General features: G+C 42.1%; 1 protein-coding gene and 1 pseudogene across 1 annotated transcript in view; both read left to right on the plus strand.

Moving 5' to 3' along the window:
- Positions 1-16,832, plus strand: part of Cops3 (COP9 signalosome subunit 3) — a 22,792-nt gene extending 5,960 nt beyond the window's left edge. The window contains exons 3-12 of the mRNA XM_028776586.1: positions 330-442; positions 541-590; positions 3,444-3,536; positions 5,552-5,731; positions 7,082-7,222; positions 9,055-9,228; positions 12,505-12,591; positions 14,476-14,589; positions 16,144-16,224; positions 16,517-16,832. Of these exons, the coding sequence (XP_028632419.1) occupies positions 330-442; positions 541-590; positions 3,444-3,536; positions 5,552-5,731; positions 7,082-7,222; positions 9,055-9,228; positions 12,505-12,591; positions 14,476-14,589; positions 16,144-16,224; positions 16,517-16,570 (1,087 nt within the window). The 3' untranslated portion in view covers positions 16,571-16,832. The remainder of the gene's footprint in view (positions 1-329; positions 443-540; positions 591-3,443; positions 3,537-5,551; positions 5,732-7,081; positions 7,223-9,054; positions 9,229-12,504; positions 12,592-14,475; positions 14,590-16,143; positions 16,225-16,516) is intronic.
- Positions 6,600-6,751, plus strand: LOC114628689 (annotated as a pseudogene).
- Positions 16,833-18,444: the final 1,612 nt, after the last annotated feature.

Below are 18,444 nucleotides of genomic sequence, written 5' to 3' on the forward strand. Positions count from 1 at the left end.
GTGTGTGTGTGTACCACATGTTTTTTACTGTGTATGAGCGTTTTGGCCGTGTGTGTGTGTGTGTACCACATGTTTACTTGATTCTTGCGGAGATCAAACAATTGTATCAGATCTCCCTAAAAATGAAGTTACAGTTAGAAGCCATCATGTAGGTGCTGGGAATTGAACCCAGGTCTTTTTCAAGAGCAACAAGTGCTCTTAACCACTGAGCCATCTCTCCAGCCCTGTGGCAGTTAATTTCAGAGGCAGGATGGATGTGAAACTTCAGCTGTTTTTATTGTTTACTGTATGAGAAGCAAGATTACTGACTCTTTTTCTCCCCATTCTAGGTTTGTGAAGTTTTCGATGCCCAGTGTTCCTGACTTCGAGACGCTGTTCTCCCAGGTCCAGCTTTTCATTAGTACTTGTAACGGCGAGCACATTCGATACGCAACAGACACGTGTAAGCTAATAGTATTTCTTCTTCTCCTGAATGTATTTTCCTTTGCAGTGTTTGTATTTTCAATATTTTGTTATTGTTTTTGTTATTGTTGCATCTAGTTGCTGGGCTTTGCCATCAGCTAACAAATGCACTTGTGGAAAGAAAACAGGTAAGAAATATTCAAGTTATTCAAGTTTTGTTACAATGTGTGTTTGACTTACAAACTAGTCTAGAAAAGGCTAGGTTCAGTACTCAACCTCCCAATACTTACATATATGTGCTTCCTGAGAGCAGCCGTTGGCTACATGTGAGGCCTCCAGGAGGTGACTGGTAGCGCTGGTTATTTTGAAACTGAAGTCTGGCCTGGAGGTATGGCACAGTAGTGGAGCAGTTGCTTGCCATGTTTGAAGTACTTGGTTCCATGCTGGCACTGGAAGAAGCAAAAAACTAAAAAAACTACCAGTGTTATATTGATGCAATTTCTTGTTTTTTCCTTTTAGCTTTTAATTATGATGATTTCACCTTATAGAACACTGAAAGGATCATATGATGACGTCTTATGTGCTCTTGACTTAGATTCTCCCAGTGTTATTGTTTCATGGCACCATTGGGAAGTAATTGTAGATATGTTTTCTTCATTCTAAATACTTCAGTGGGTGCTTTCTACATTCTCATGTAGACCACAGTGAAGATGGTCAACATCTGGAAATGGATGTTAAGATAATGCTCGGCCAGGTAGATGATTGACGTTCTCTGTAGAAAGCAGACGTCAGAGCGTAGGTGGATACACTGATGTTTCTTTTTAGTTCTCTGTCACCTAGAACAGTTTTTAGACTTTGCCTTTGGTGATGCTGGCACAAATTATAGTTTGTGTGATTCTTTTTGATTGGGAAGTGAAAGGAAGGAGGCTGAAAGCAGAAGGAGCTTTGATATTCTTTAGGAATGCTAAATAATTTGGTTAAAAGCTATAGGGCTGAAGAGATGGTTCAGTGGTTAAAAGCACTGGCTGAGGTCACCAGGCCCTCATTTAGTGCATAGGCATACATGCAGGCAGAGCCTGTGTTTGTGTGTGTGTGTGCACGTGTGTTTCTGGGTTTTTTTTGTTTTTTTTGTTTTTTTTTATTTATGAGTATACTGTCGCTGTCTTCAGACACACCAGAAGAGGGCATCCAATCTCATTACGGATGGTTGTGAGCCACCATGTGGTTGCTGGGATTTGAACTCAGGACCTCTGGAAGAGCAGTCAGTGCTCTTAACCACTGACCCATCTCTCCAGCCCTTTTTTTTTTTTTGGTTTTTCGAGACAGGGTTTCTCTGTGTAGCCTTGGCTGTCCTGGAACTCACTCTGTAGACCAGACTAGCCTCAAACTCTCAAACTCAGGAATCCGCCTGCCTCTGCCTCCCAAGTGCTGGGATTAAAGGCGTGTGCCACCACCGCCCAGCGTGTTTCTGTTTGTTTGTTTGTTTGTTTGTTTGTTTTAATGGCTGAGTAACTCCAGCAGTTGGAAAATAGAGGCAGGAGGTTTATGAGTTCAAGGTCATCCTTAGCTACATGTCTAGTTCAAGGTTAAATTGGGCTACATGATAACTCATGTCTTAGGGTTTCACTGCTGTGAACAGACATCATGACCAAGGCAACTCTTCTAAGGACAATATTTAATTGGGGCTGGCTTACAGGTTCAGAGGTTCAGTCTATTATCATCAAGACAGGAGCATGGCAATGTCTAGACAGGCATAATGCAGGCAGAGCTGAGAGTTCTACATCTTCATCTGAAGACTGCTAGCAGAATACTGAACTTCCAGGCAGCTACAACTAGGGTATTAAAGCCACGTCCACAGTGACACACCTACTCCAACAGGGCCATACCCTCTAATAGTGCCACTCCTTGGGCTGAGTATATACAAACCATTACACCCTGTCTTGGGATGGGAGATACAACTATGTCTCTTCTTGAGTAATGAGAGGAAAGCTATTGCCATCCTCTTCTTTATTGAAAGAGCTGTTACCCAGGTGGCAGAGGTGGTGGTGGTAGTGCACACTTAATCCCAGTACTTGGGAAGCAGAGGCAGGTGGAGCTCTATAAGTTGGAGTTCCAGGACAGTCAAGCCTACACAGAAAAACTCTTATCTCTAACCCCCCCCCAAAAAAAAACAGAAAGAAAAAGCTATAAAGTTATGTAGGTATATTATAGCTTCAACTTCTGATCTTCAGAGAGTTAGGCCTCACTTGAGGCTGAGTACTGTTGTTTATAATTGGGGGCAGGAAACAGTTTGCTTATGAACTGTGGTTATTATTCAGTGGCTATTTACTCTTTAGGGCTAATACTCTGCCTGCATCATCATCCACAAGCTTAGCTTCTAAGCTACAGCACTAATTTGTGGTAAATGATGCAGAAAAATTCTCTGTTTAACAATTAGGAAAGTACTCTAGTTTTGTATACATACGTGTGCACATGTGTGCACATGCAATGTATGTGGAGGTCACAGGCTGACATTGGGTGTCTTCTTCATTCACTCTCTGCCTTGTTTTTGTGACAGAGTCTCTGACAAACGTAGAGGTCTTTGGTTGTCTAGACCCACTAGCCAGCAAGCCAGAGAGATCCTCCCTTTATCTCTGGCTCTTCAGTCTTGGAATACTGGGTGCACACTGTCACATCTGCTTGTTCATGGGTTCTGGAGACTGAACTCAGATCCTGGTACTTACATGGCAAGTACTTCACCAGCTGAACCATCTCTCTAGCCCCAAGAAAGCAATACAGTTTATTAGTGATAGTCATTGTAAAAGAAAAAAAAAAGGTTTTAATTTAAAGTATGATACTGAAATTATCTAAGTATTCCAAGAAACATACTAACCCATTTTGTGACTGAATAGACACGGACATTTCCTGACATGATATGGAAAGCTTACTGCTCTGTAAGGAACCTATCAATTAGTGTTGTTTTTTATTTGTAAGTGACAACATAAGATCCAATGTGCTGCCAACTTTGAGAACTTATCTGAAAGAGATGTCATTTCTGACAGCCCCTTCGAGGAATTGGCATCCTTAAGCAAGCCATAGACAAGATGCAGATGAATACAAACCAGCTGACCTCAGTACATGCCGATCTCTGCCAGGTACGAAGCCAAAGTATGTGATTCACATGCTCAGGGATGTGAGGCTGTTCATGGGCTTGCCCAGCTGGATAACGGGTGGAGGTGGTGCTAGTGGGGCTTATGAAAGGATCATTGTAATGGTTGTAGCATTTTTTTGAAATTTAAGTCATTTTCTTTTTTTTTTTTTTTTTTAAACTATTTATTTATTTATTATATGTAAGTACACTGTAGCTGTCTTCAGACACCCCACAAGAGGGCATCAGATATCATTGCAGATGGTTGCGAGCCACCATGTGGTTGCTGGGATTTGAACTCGTGACCTCTGGAAGTGCAGTCAGTGCTCTTAACCGCTGAGCCATCTCACCAGCCCCAAATTCTTTTTTTTTTTTTTTTTTTTTGGTTTTTTTGAAACAGGGTTTCTCTGTGTGTAGCCCTGGCTGTCCTGGAACTCACTCTGTAGACCAGGCTAGCCTCGAACTCTCGAACTCAGAGATCCGCCTGCCTCTGCCTCCCAAGTGCTGGGATTAAAGGCGTGCGCCACCACCGCCCGTTAAGTCATTTTCTGTTAAATGAATCATGGAACTTAAGAGTAAAAACACAGGCAACTTTTTATGTCTTAAAACATTTACTTATTTATCTTATGCTAAGTAGTTCAAAGTCCAAAGGACTCCCAGAAGCGGGGATATATGATGATGTCTCCCTTTCTGTTGCCAGAGGCAGTTCTCTTCAGAGAGCACCCATGTTAGTACTTCTTGTGCATTTCTTCTACAGATACTTTGTACATACAACGGTGTGTGTGTGTGTGTGTGTGTGTGTGTACACATACTTTTTCTTTTAAAAAAAGCCCACAAATCCCAATAAATGTATGTGAATTTTCATGTGTCTTTTCCTGTTTGGTGCATCTTGGAGGTGAGTCTGATCTGTATTATGCTACACCATCTACCTCGGACACCTGTTCCTTTTTCTTACATCATTCGTCTTTCACAGTGCTTTTATGACAGCGATTAGCATATACTTAATTTTATTTTACTTCATTATTGTTATTGTTTATTTGTTTGTTTTTTTTGAGATAGGGCCTCTCTACCTTAGCCCTAGCTGTCTTGGAACTCATGTAGATAGACCAGTCTGGCCTCAAACTCACAGAGATTTGCCTGCCTATGCTTCTGAGTACTGGGATTAAAGGCGTACGTACAGTGCAATGCGTAGTTATACCTAATTTTTAAAAATACACTTTTCATCCCTGTCACTGCCTTTATACCTAATTTTTAAAAATGGGCTGTTGGGCGAGTTTGCAGACATCACTGTTGCATGGTTTTGATACATCATTTACCTTGTGTGCTTGCTTTTTGTACTTACACACTTTTTTATATATTTGCCTGAAAGTTTCAGTTTGAGAGTTAATTTTAAAAAAAAAATTCTTCACTTTTGATCTCACCATCTGGGTCTAATTTTGAATTTTGTTTTGAGTTTTTGTTTGTTTGCTTTTTTTTTTTTCTTCCCCTAAGAGAGGATCTCTTTGTGTAAGCTCTGAAAATGAAGCTGGCCCATAACTCAGATCACCTGCGTCAGTCAGCCTCCCATCACTGGGACTGAGGGCGTAGGCACCAAGCCCTGCCTGACACTGTCTGTTTCTTGTTTCACTGAGCCAGTGAATTGAAGGCTTACACTTTTGTTTACTTGTCCAGAAACTCATGAGTGCTGGGTGGGTACTGCACTGTGTCCGTGGAATTCTGATTTTCAGTTCATCTGTGGTTTGCTCTACCTTAGTGTTAGTTTTTATCCATAGCCCAGGCTGGTCTTGAGTTTGCAGCAGCCCTGCTTCAGCTGCCTGAGTGTCAAGGATTATAGGTGTGAGTGACCACACCCAGCAGGAAATGTTCTTTTATTCTAGATGGTTAAGAAAATGGAATAATGTGTTAATATTTATGTTAATAATCATCTGTAAAGCAAAACAGTATTATCTTAAAATTTTGGAATCTGAATGTTTTTCTAAAACCTGCCATAGTGAAATGTACTTAATACAAATTTCTTTATAGCTTTGTTTACTAGCGAAGTGCTTTAAGCCTGCCCTTCCGTATCTTGATGTGGATATGATGGATATCTGTAAGGAGAATGGAGCCTATGATGCAAAACACTTTCTGTGCTACTACTATTATGGAGGGATGATCTATACGGGGCTGAAGAACTTTGAAAGAGCACTGTACTTTTATGAGCAGGTAATGAGTTTTCGGAAGTTGTGGTGTGGTTCTGAACTTATGTGAACCAAGCAGTCAGCGAGTGTTACTGATTCATACATACTAGGAGAGCTAAGGTTGGAAGACAGACCCCTCATAATTGCACATAGGCTTGCAAAATGAGTCACTCTGGAGAAGAGTTTGGTGGTTAAGATAAAACTCAAGATTTGAGGGTACAGTTTAGTGAAAGAGTATTTACCTTACTTGTTCAGGGTCCTGGGTTGAATACCAATCCCAAAAACCAAACATAAAAACAATTACAATATTAAGCATGTGGCCTAGCAATTTTACTCCTAAAAATATATTCAAGAGAAATAAAAAACACTGTCCACGTAAAAACATGTAGAACCAAAAAGTAGGAGTAACCTAGAGTAATCCTCATCAAACTGAAGAATGGCTAATGTATGTCCACACAGTGGGATCATTTTCAGCCATATAAAGGGGGACGTCCTGACCTCAGAGCTAGAACATTTGTTAAAGAAGTCAGTTACAAAGGATCACAGGTTTATGATGCCTTTTATACAATTGTCCAGAACAGACAAGTCCGGAGACAGAAGGCAGAGTGTGGTTCTGTGAAAAAAGTAAAAAGTGGCTGCTTATGAGGAGAGGGATCTTTTTGAGGGATGGAGATGTTCTGGATGAGGTAATGATGATAGTATTGCAGCCCAGAAAATGTAGTGGGAACCACCAAGCTATATACTTTAAAGATAAAAAGGTTGTACTCTGAGTTTTATTTCAATAAAGCTGCCACAAGCCATGAATGCTGACATTCTCAGTGCTCAGTACGTACTTAAGTTCCAGGGCAGCCTTGACCTGTACAGCAAGGTCTATCTCAAAAATAAAAGTGTTAAAGCTTAGCTGGAGGGGAGACACCATGCTCACTGGTGTTCTCAGGGTAAGGCTTCTCCATTGCACTTGGGGATACGCTGGCCTCTACAGTTTCCTACTGCAGGACACTTGACTGCATAATTTGTAGTAGTAGAGGACTGTTTACACCCTTCCTGGTTTGTTTGTTTGTTTGTTTTAACCCTATAACAAATAATGGCTCAACGGGTAAAGGCACTTGCCCAGCCTCCTCACTGGAGTTTGATCCTAGAAGCCCACATAATGAAAAGAGATAGCACTCCCACAGATGTGTTCTCTGACTCCAAATAGTCACTGCTGTATTATACACAGGTGCCCCCACACTGTAAAGAAATAGATGTAACAGAACATCTTAATAGTAATGGACATTTAAGTCTCACTGTTTTATAGTTAAAATGACGCCTGTGGTCACTTGGTATTCCTGCTGTGCTGTGCCGTGTCTTCACACTGCTGTCTGCTCTCTCTCAGGCTATAACTACTCCAGCCATGGCCGTCAGCCACATCATGTTGGAATCATATAAAAAGTATATTTTAGTGTCTTTGATATTACTTGGCAAAGTACAACAGCTGCCTAAATATACCTCTCAAATTGTGGGTAGATTTATTAAGGTAAGTTCTTAAAATAAAAGTGATTTCTTACATTCTGTATTAATTTGTATATAGTGACATTGTGACGATACAGTCTTATAGTTTTATTTTATGATGATTTAGCATGGATTGTCTGAGGAAGTCCAGGAGCCCACACTAGGCTGCTCTAGTCTGTGTACATTGTCTCCCTTGTTAGTGTAGTTGTTCTCGGGAGCCCGTTTCCTGACAGTAGGTGGTTAAGCTCTTGCAGAGGTTGGGGTTACAGGTTGTATTTCTTTATTATATTTTAATACTGAAATACTGAAAACAGTTACGACTTGATTGAACTTTAACTTACTCAAATGTTGGGCGTCTTACTGAAGTTCTACTTAACTACTGTCCTGTTTCAGTTCCCCTGGCAGCCAAACTTTGGGACAACATTTAAAAAACAAAACAGTGAGATTTTTTTTGGTTTTGTTTTTCTGGTTTTTGTTTTTAAGTGCGTATGAAGAGGGCTTGGGAGCTAGTGTAGTTGAGAAAGTGCTTGTTTGAGTTTGGTTCCTAGAAAACATGTGAAAAGTTGAGCAAGGTGAAAACAAGTGGATGCTGGGGCTCACTGACTACGGAGTGCCCAGGTCCTGGTGGGATGTCCCCTGCCAAAAACAGGTGGATGGAGCCAGGGGATGGCGGCGGCAGTGGTAGCAGCAGCAGCAACACCAGAGAGGCAGAGGCAGACGAATCTGAGTTCAAGGCCAGCCTAGTCTACAGAGCAAATTCCAGAAGAGCCAGGGCTACACAGAAAAAAGCTGTCTCAAGGGGAAAAAAATGATAGACCTTTGGTATTTGGATAATATATGTTGGCTGGGGGCATAGCACAGGCCTAGCATGCTCAAGACACTAGGTTCAGTCCCCAGCACTGCAAAAATGGGTAAATACCTTATGATCATGACATTTCTTTTTAAGTTGAGTAGTTACAAAGAGTTACCATAGTAATGTCACTATCGATACTAATTTTAAGACCCAGCTGCAGCGGTGTACATCTTTAACTCTAGTACTAAGGAGGCAGAGGCAGGCAGAGCTCCCATGAGTTTGAAGCCTGGTCTACATAGTGAGTTCCAGGGTAGCTGGTGTTCCACAGAGAGACCCTGTCTCAAGATAAGAAACAAAAAGACCGACATCATTTTAGGGATGTAAAGTCTTGTATCATATTGTTAGTTGGCAGATGGCCACCTACACTTTGCCTGCGAGCTCCTTGTGGCTTTCAAGACTCTTGACTGCCATGTTCCCTCGTGAGGTGGGAGGCAGCTAAAAGTGCTCTGTGGGAAAGTGATGAGTGGGATCTGTTTAGGGCAGGCATACTCAGAAAACCACAGAAAGCTACTATTCACTTGGCTCCTGAGCAGACAGTAGACCTGCTGTAGGAGGAATGCCTCGTAGAGCGACTGGCTTCATAGCTCAGGCACTACTCCTAAGAGTTAGTAAGCTACAGGAATGCGGGTGTGGAGCAAGACTTGTCAGGGTGCGTCTGAATCCGTTTCTGCCTGATGCTCTGACTCTTTCGCCGTCATCCGACTCTGTCCGATCCTGAAGGATAGAGCGTATTGTCCATGTGTGCTGAGGGGCAGTTGGCAATAATGAAGATTTTACCTTCATTTTTCTTGTTTAGCTTGCCAGTACAAAAAAACCAGAACCACTGATAGAGAAAAAATGTGTGTCTTCAATGAATTATTGATAATAAATTATTCCATAGTGAATTTCTGTCCTTGGTCTTGAAAACCAGGATTTGTGTTGGGTAAAGTGTAGCGTTATGGTAATATGCAATGTATTTTCTGAAAATATACTGCTATAATTTTTTTCTCACCTTAAACATTTAGCCTCTCAGCAATGCTTACCATGAGTTAGCACAAGTTTATTCAACCAACAACCCGTCTGAGCTGCGGAACCTGGTGAACAAGCACAGTGAGACGTTCACTCGAGATAACAACATGGGCCTGGTGAAGCAGTGCTTGTCGTCTCTTTATAAGAAGAACATTCAGAGGCTGACCAAGGTGAGACATGGGCTGCCCCCATGGCCACTCTGGCTCTTCTTGGACCTGGTGTCCCTTTCTTTTCCTCTTGAGCACAGAGGAAGCAGGTACAGGATAAAGTGGCAGAATTTCTACACTAAGAGAGAATCTGTTGCAGCTGGGTTCTTAGAAAGAGTTTGATTGATACCTTTTGGTCTTTTCAGGGCTAGAGCAGGGTATTTGAGAAGAGGAGCAGGTGAAGAGGAAGAAAGGTAGGAGATACGGCTACATTGGGAGGCAGAGAGATAGCCCTGAAGGGGTGACCAGTTCCAAGTGGGGAGTCATGTGCGGCTAGTGATCTCTGGCCTCAACTCTCAGGCTGTGCTGATCTCTGCTTTGACATGAGAAAACTGACATTACCATGTAGGCCAGAGCTAGATAAGCCATGTGTGCTTAAGTTGTAGGAGGTAAGAGAGTTTTTATTTATTTATACAGGATCTTCCTATGTTGCCCAAATGGACCTTAAACTCATGATCCTCCTGCCTTCGTGACCAGAGTGCTAGAGTTAGAGGTGTGTGTCACCGTGTCCTGCTCTTCATTTTTATGTTCAGGGTCTCTGATGATAGCAATGCCTGCTGGGTCTAGTGGATGTGCGTGTAGTCCTAGCACTGGGGATTCTGAAGGAGGATTTCTTAAGGCTAGTCCAAGCAGTGTTACAAGACTGACTCAAGAGGAGAAAAAAGCAAGAAATATACTTTTTACTAAGTGTTTGACCTGTAAAGAGAAACAAATTAAATCCCTTCTTTAAAAGGTGTATGCTGGGCTGGAGAGATGGCTCAGAGGTTAAGAGCACTGACTGTTCTTCCAAAGGTCCTGAGTTCAATTCCCAACAACCACATGGTGGCTCACAACCATCTGTAATGAGATCCGATGCCCTCTTCTGGTGTGTCTGAAGACAGCTACAGTGTACTCACATACATAAAATAAATAAATCTTTTAAAAAAAAAAAAAAGGTGTATGCTACAAGTAATAGGAATTTTACTAAGAAAAGCTTACGTAGCATTTGACTTTTGGGAAAGAGGCTGCTCACAGCCTGGCAATGACGTCTGGTGAGATTATGGGAGGGTCCCAGTGTTCCCAGACTTGTGGCCACATCATCAGTACGAAATCAGGCTGCAGCCAGGATGCCCATCTGATGATGACGGCAGGAAGTGTGATGGATGCTAAAGGAGAGTAGGGAATTGAGTGGGTGGAGATAGACAGGCCATTGGGAAAATGGGGTCTGGAGGAGAAGGGACGGGGAACTCACTGATCAACGGGAGGAGTCTCTCCCAATAGTCTAGACTCTAGAAAGAACAAGGAACAGCTTCCTGACTAAAAAAGAAACCAACAAAGAATTAGTAAGAAGTCAATTTGTAAGGAAAATGAAGAATGTGACAAAGAAAAGCAACTCAGAAAAGTTCTACAACAAATGTAACCTGTCAAATTAGACAAATCAGCTTTAGAAATCAAATATGATTAGATATGCTGACATATGTTTGTGATCCCAGCACTTGGAATGCAGAGGTAAGCAGATCTCTGAGTTCAAGGCCAGTCTAGTATACATAGAGTTCCAGGCTAGCCAGAGCTACATAGTGAGATTCCTGTCTCAAAACAAAGAAGTCGATCTAATATATGCAGGCATTGCTATGAAAATCATCAGCCATAGTTTAATATTTTGAAATAGTTAACAGCTTGTACTTTTGAGTTAGCAGTAAAGTAAAATGTGTTTTGTAGTTTAGATAGGATAATCCAGAACAAAATAAGCACACAAATATAAAAATAAAATTATAAAAAACTATAAAAAAATTAAAAGTTTAAGAAAAAAGAATTCGATCAAATAGACAGGTTCCTAAAGTGGTCTGGCCAGAGCTGAGGCAAGCAGCTTATTCACTGTGTCCAGGGTCCCTCATGGTCCAGCTCATGGTGATAACATAGTGAGCTTATGAGCGGTGTTCAGGGCATTTAGGGAGGACCACCATAAAGTGAGGTAGGTGGGGCAGTGTCTTACCCAAAGGGTAAATCTCTGGTGATGATACCTAGACTTGACATCAGGTCCCAGTGTAATAGTGGCAGAAGAAAAAGAAGTTTCTAGTCAAATGAAGCCTCTTCTTACTAGCAAATCAGAACGAAGCTGTTCATAGAAGCCTCAGCAGGTAGACTGTGTGTGTATTGATGTTTGTGATGGGATTTCTGTCTCAAGGTGGCCGGGTACTGGGGCCATTGGGAGTTTTATCTGCTTCATCCATTGGAGAGAGGTTACTTTCTGTCACTGTTTGGACATTGGTTGGTTGGTTTTGAGACAAAGTCTCACTGTGTAGCCCTTTATGGCCTAGAACTTGCCCATCAAGCCAGGCTAGCCTTGAACTTAGAGATTTATCCGTCTGTCCTGTCTCCTGAGTGCTGGGATTAAAGGTTCGTTCAACCATGCCTGGCTGGATATTAGATTTTAGATTCCTCTCTTGTCTCTTCTGTGTTTGTGAAGATAGTCATTTGTAATTAGGAGCATACTGTTCTCTCCTGTTCTCCTTGGTATGTCCTGAACCTAAGCCTATATCACGGATACTTAACTTCAAGTACTCTCTCACTAGCCTCAGTGGAAATGGATTACTTACATTTTCCTAATGATGTTAGAATGAACATTTTTCCTGTGATGAATGTCCTTTTGGTTTCCTTTTTGACATTTGAATAGCCCTTGATCTTCTGATTTCTGAAACTTGATCTGTTTCTTACTTATGAAAATGCTGCATATGTATAGGAAACTGACTGTCTCATTACTCTGCCAGAGAGTAACAGCTAAGATCACTGGTTTCATTCATTTTAAGTCGATTAAAAAGTTGTGTGTGGCTGGGCAGTGGTAGCGCACGCCTTTAACCCCAGCACTTGGGAGGCAGAGGGATTTCTGAGTTCGAGGCCACCCTGATCTACAGAGTGAGTTCCAGGACAGCCAGTGCTACACAGAGAAACCCTGTCTTGAAAAACCAAAACCAAAGCAAAACAACAAAAAAACGTTGTGTGTGCGTGTGCGCGCACATCCATCGGTGTAAAGCAGAGAACAATACATGGGAACCAATTGTCTCCCTCTACCATTCGGATTAGGATGTAAGGATTGAACTCAGGTTGTCAGACTGGCTGTAGGCACTTGTACTCAGTGAGCCGTCTGGTCAGCAGCAAGTCATTTTCACAAAGAAAATTTTTTTTTATGTAGCAATGGAAAGGCTGAACACATTTAACTCATACCTTTTTCATTTCTACATGTGATTTATTTCTGACTTTCAGACCTTTTTAACACTATCATTACAAGATATGGCAAGCCGCGTGCAGTTATCTGGACCTCAGGAGGCAGAAAAATATGTTCTACACATGGTAAGTGTATTTTAAAATTTTTAACTAGTAGATTTTTTTTTATTTTTATGAAAGCAGTGGATGTTCATTATGGAAAAAAATAAGAGGTTTTAAAAAAAGCAAACATTCAGTGTCAACCACTGTTGACATTTTGGTCTATTTCCTTACAGTGAGATTTCCCAGTCATAGCTGCATGAGACTTGTAACTTTATAAAGAGAAAAGGATGATTTAGCTCACATTTTGGGTCCAATATGTGGTCTTATTGGTCTAGCCTTTGATGAGGATGGCACATCATGACACATGCATAGGGGCAAACCATTACAGAAAGACAGGTCCCACAGTTCCCTTCAGTGCTACACCCTAGGGTCCTCCTAAAGCCTGGAGCCTCCATTGGCTTCAGCTCCTTAAGTCTTCTCTCAAAATAGTCTCACCCAGAAGACAGAGCTTTCCGTCACAAGCCTTGAGGACACTCAGATAGTTAAGTGGACTTGTATGATACACACCATTGTTGTATTTGGTTTATGTTCCTTATTTAGTATATTTAAGTCACTTGAAATATCCCTGAAATATTTCACATAAACAAAGCATAAAGTAGTGCTGTTATGTTGATCTGTGATAGGATCTTTCTACTCCTCAGATATGCTAAAACAATCCTCAACATCAAGAAAGTCTCTCCCCGTCCCCCACCCCCACCCTGAAATGGTACCTAATCCAGTGTGCTCTGATGCTGTTGACTTACATTCTGAGTCTAGTTCCAGATTTCGTTGTGGGCATTATCAGTCTGGCTGCATGTGGAGTAGCGCTGACAAATGTAGGACAAACCTTCACACGCTGACACTGCCTTAAAGCCTAGAGGTTAGGCCTAGAGATACTGCTCAGTGGTTAAGAGTACTTGCTGCTCTTCTAGAAGACCTGAGTTCAGTTCTCAGCATCCACATGGGCACCTCGTGCTGCCTATAACTAGCTGGCCCCTGAGCACACATGCACACATGCACACACTTACACAGACATATATACAAATAAAAGTAAACCTTTAAAGAAAGACTTAGCAGCACACCAGCCCTGGGTTCGTAGCTTGGTGAGGCAGGGTTCTTAAGCTGCCACTTTAGTAGGTAATGTGCATGGAGGCACATGTATCTCTGATTGTTACAAGAAATGGTATTGTGGTAAACCATGGATATAGTGTGAGTCTGCAATAACATGTATGGTGAGAGAACTCTGAATGCTAATTAGTATGATTTGGGTTGGAGCTGCTATCTTATTAACACTGTCTACCGTACCTTCCAAGACAAGGAACAGCCATTTTAGGCAGCTCAGTTGCGTTGCTTACAAGTGGGCCAAACATTAGTCACACTGCAAATCTGGACATAGTGGCTTTTGCTACAGCCCTAGCAATCAGGAGCATGAAGCAGGAGGATTTTGTCTGCGTGTGTCAGCTTTGATCCTCTTGGCATCTATAATGATACCTAGCATGTAACATTTAGGAAACACTGAATAAGTAGATAACACTGAAAATACATATGAACTGAGCTGGGGAGATGGCTCAAAGATTTAGAGGACTTGTTCTTCTAAAGGTCCTAGGTTTGAGTCCTATCACCCGCACGGTGGCTCACTGCCTGTAACTCTAGTTCAGTGGGTTACCATCCTCAGGCAAAACATCCGTTTTTGTTGTTTTGTTTTGCTTTATTTTGTTTTGTTTTTAAAGTAGCTAGGCCTGTGATTCCAGATCTCAGTGTCTGAGGCAGAAGAGTCACAAGTTTGAGGTGTGTCTGCACAATACAGCAAGACTTAGGCATTGTGTTTGGACCTTTGCTTATATCCACCCACTTTATGTTCAGGCCTAAATTTTCATGGTTTCCTACTTTTCTTTTTTCATCCTTCCTTTTTTTTTTCTTTTTTCCCAGATAGAAGATGGGGAAATTTTTGCAAGTATTAACCAGAAGGATGGTATGGTCAGTTTCCATGATAATCCTGAAAAGTATAATAACCCAGCCATGCTTCATAACATTGATCAAGAGGTAAGCATGTCGCTGGGTCTGGGCATTTCTGACCTGTGATTGAGCTGCTGTGTTGGATACTCTTGTGTGTCAGGACAACCTGGTCATCACTAATTCCCAGCCTGGACACAAAAGGCTCTGCTGGAAACTCTTCTAGATTAAGTAGCTAAGCTAAATGGGAGGTTAGGTTTCCCAAGTAGATTACCAAAACATACTTTGTCCAAAGCCATTCAAAGAATGTAGTATTTTACCTGTGCTCTACCACAGCTGCCAGTGTGTGAACTTATGTTGTGGGTGTCCAGGTGGAAGAGCAAAAGGCACCTCCCATGGCAGCAGCAGCAGCAGCAGCAATGTCCTGGTCATCTAGAGGGGTGCTCTGTCAGCAAATACAGCCTGTGTATGCAGCCTGCTGCTCTTGAGTGTTGCTTTGGCTTCTGGGAATGAATTGGTTTATCTAGACAGTGTGTTTCTTACTTTGAAGGAAGGAAATGAGTGAGTTCATGTTAAATAACAAACTAAAAACTATGTGTGGTTGCCTGTTTCTTTGAGCCTGGTGCTTGGGAGGCAAATACTTGAGTCCAAGGGCAACCCTAAGTAGCAAGACTGTCTGAAAACACCAGAACCAACAGCATAATTCCCAGGATAGGATGGGAATAGAGATAGCTCAGCAGTTAAGAACACTGGCTGCTCATCCAGAGGACCTGGGTTTAGTTCCCAGCACCCATAAGGCAGCTCACAGCCATCTGTAAGCCCAGTTCTAGGGGATCTGATGCCCTCCTCACACATACGGTTCTCTTAGTGCACTTAAGTACTCATACATGTTTTTTAAAAATCCCAAGAATCCTAAAAAATAACCCATGGTAATGTGGAATGCATTCCCTACATTACTTTCTTGTGGTTTGAAAAATACAATGTAGAAAGTAGAACTTTATTACTACTCTTTTTTATAATTTGTGGATATCAAAATGTCACCTAAAGTGATACCTTAGTTTGGGGACTGGCAAAATGGCTCAGTGGGTAAAGCATGTGCTACCAACCCTGAGGCCCTGAGTTCAGTTCCTGGGACCTCCATGGTGGAAGGAGAGAGACTGACAGCTGCAAGTTTCCCCTGACCTCCACGTATGCTGTGTTTGTGATTGTGTCTGTGTTTGTGTCTGTGTCCGAGAGAAGGATGCTAATGGAATTGACTGCAGGTATTGTTTCAACTTCGGTATTATACATATAGTACACAGAATCCCCTCCTCCTTTTTTGTTTGTTTGTTTTGGGTTTAGAGGGTGGATGAGGCAGGGTTTTTCTGTGTAGATCTGGCTGTCCTGGAACTCTTTCTGTAGACCAAGCTGGCCTTGAATTCAGATCCACCTGTATCTGCCTCCTGAGTGCTAGGATTAAAGGCGTGTGCCACCACCACCTGGCTCACATATTTACTCTTGAATCCAAATATTTTGACTTCATAACCCCTTAGCCAAGGGGTTTCAGATCAGTGACTATGTTTCTAGCCCCCCACTAGTAGTCGGTTTACAGATGTTAGTGACCAAAGCCTGTTGCTAACAATTGGTTATATGGCTTTTGTACAGATGCTAAAATGCATAGAGCTGGATGAGCGACTGAAGGCCATGGACCAGGAGATCACAGTGAACCCCCAGTTTGTTCAGAAGGTAACCAGGGTGGGGGAGGAAAGGCAGTACACCAGACACAGGAACTTGGTTTCATGTATTAAATGTGAAGTTGCTCATTGTTCTTGAGAACCAGTACCATAAATTCACAGAAATACCTTTTAAGATACGTTCAGGAACTGCCTCTAAGGATGCTTAGGGAAGGCCCAGGTTACCTGTTGTTATTCTGTGGTGGTTCCTCCAGAGACAGGCTTGATAGCTGGCATGCTGCTTTCACAACAGTCCTCTTGATAGAGTTAATCAGAAACACACCACTTTGCTTTCTCTTTCACAGAGCATGGGTTCACAAGAAGATGACTCAGGAAACAAGCCCTCCAGTTACTCTTGAAGCTGACCCCCATCCTGAGGTAACAGAACCTTGGCCTGGCAAGTGTGAAGAGGGCAGCAGGAAGTACCATACTGGTTCCATGCTGGTTCCTCCTGGACAGTCAGAAATTCAGTTTTAACATCTTCAGTCCTCTTGCTTTCAGAAAACCATTCTCTGCAAAGAAAGAAAAAAAAATCCTACTTTAGAGTCTGTTGTGGATTTATTTATCCTCAGATTATTGTTATTATTGCATTAAAGTTACCTTTTTGTTTAATCCCTCGAATGTTAATGTGTGTTCTCTCACTTTTTTCCCTTCTGCAAAGGTTTTAATGATACATTTCATTGTGAATAGAAATATTGGCTGGGAGCGTAAGATCTACACGGAAGTGTTAGAATCCCTGTTGCGGTGGTCATTGGTTGTGAACTGTAAGGCATGATTGACTCTTCCTACCTCTGATGTGCATAGTTTCTCCCATCTTGAGGCTTTCTCGTTTTTCTAATTTTCTTTCTTTTTTTGGTTCTTCAAGACAGGGTTTCTTGTGTAGTCTGGCTGTCCTAGAACTCACTGTGTAGACCAGACTGGCCTCAAACTCAGAGATCTGCCTGCCTCTGCTTCCCAAGTGCTTGGATTAAAGGTGTGCGCCACCACCTGGCTCTAATTTTCTTTTTAAATTATGTTTTATTTTGTATATGTATATACTTAGGAAAAGATATTCTCCTACTTTGTAAATCCTGGAGAATGAACTCAGATAGGCTTGGCATTCATTGCCTTTACTCATTTTACAGCCCCTTTTCTTCTTGAAACCATCTTCAGAGCCGGGCGGTGGTGGTTCACGCCTTTAATCCCAGCACTTGGGAGGCAGAGGCAGGCGGATTTCTGAGTTCGAGAGTTCAGGGCTAGCCTGGTCTACAGAGTGAGTTCCAGGACAGCCAGGGCTACACAGAGAAACCCTGTCTCGAAAAACCAAACCAAAAAATAAAATAAAATAAAAAAATAAATCTAAAAAATAAGAAAGAAACCATCTTCAGGTACTTTGCAGAGTTTTTTTAGATTTTGTTCCTAGCCCCGGTATAATTTGGGCCAGAAGTCACTGAGCTAGCTCTCTACAGTGGAACATTGGTGAAGTGTGGTCAGATTAAAGCACATTAAGTTTGATGCCAGGGATGGCTCAGTGGGTAAGAGCCAGCATAGGACATAAGCTTGAATCCGCAGTATCCGTGTACAAAGCTGGGCATTGCTGTGTGTTCTGTAACCGTAGCAATGACAAGTGGTTCCCACTGTGGTTGGCGCTGACCAACCAGCCTAGCCAGAATGATGAACTTGGCTCAGCCACGGCCTTGAGAGTAAGGTAGAAAGTGATGGGCGGGATCGATGCTCGGCGTCTTCCTGTGGCCTCCGCTGCATCCACATGGGCGCACGTGCAACACACAGATCTAGTCCTTAAAGACACGTTTCTCAGACTGCTGAGGTGGCTCAGCAGAAAGCACTGTGTTGTCTGACACACAGTTCCTTGGCTTTAATCCCCACAGACAAGGGGAGGAAAAGACCTGCCTCTCCAGAGTCACCCTCACCTCCACACTAGTGCTGTGCAGGGGCGTGCCTACACGTGCCGTGTGATATGTTTTTAAAAACATAGACCATGTAGTCTCAGTGTTAACTCTTGGATTTGTACAGCAGTAATACTACTAAATATTATATAGGTTTGATTATATATATAAATGTATTCTCTCAATAATGAAAATATACAGTAATTTCTCTATGGACTATGGTGCAGCTCAATGATAAAGCATTGAGCTAGCTTGCATAAAGCCCCAGAGTTCATCCCTAGCACTAAACACAATTTTTTTTTTCTTTAAAAATGTCCATTAGGCCATGGGTCTGACTCTGGGTAAAA

This window comes from Grammomys surdaster, unplaced genomic scaffold (genome assembly GCF_004785775.1).
Source record: "Grammomys surdaster isolate TR1022 unplaced genomic scaffold, NIH_TR_1.0 270, whole genome shotgun sequence".
Classification (NCBI taxonomy): Eukaryota; Metazoa; Chordata; class Mammalia; order Rodentia; family Muridae; genus Grammomys; species Grammomys surdaster.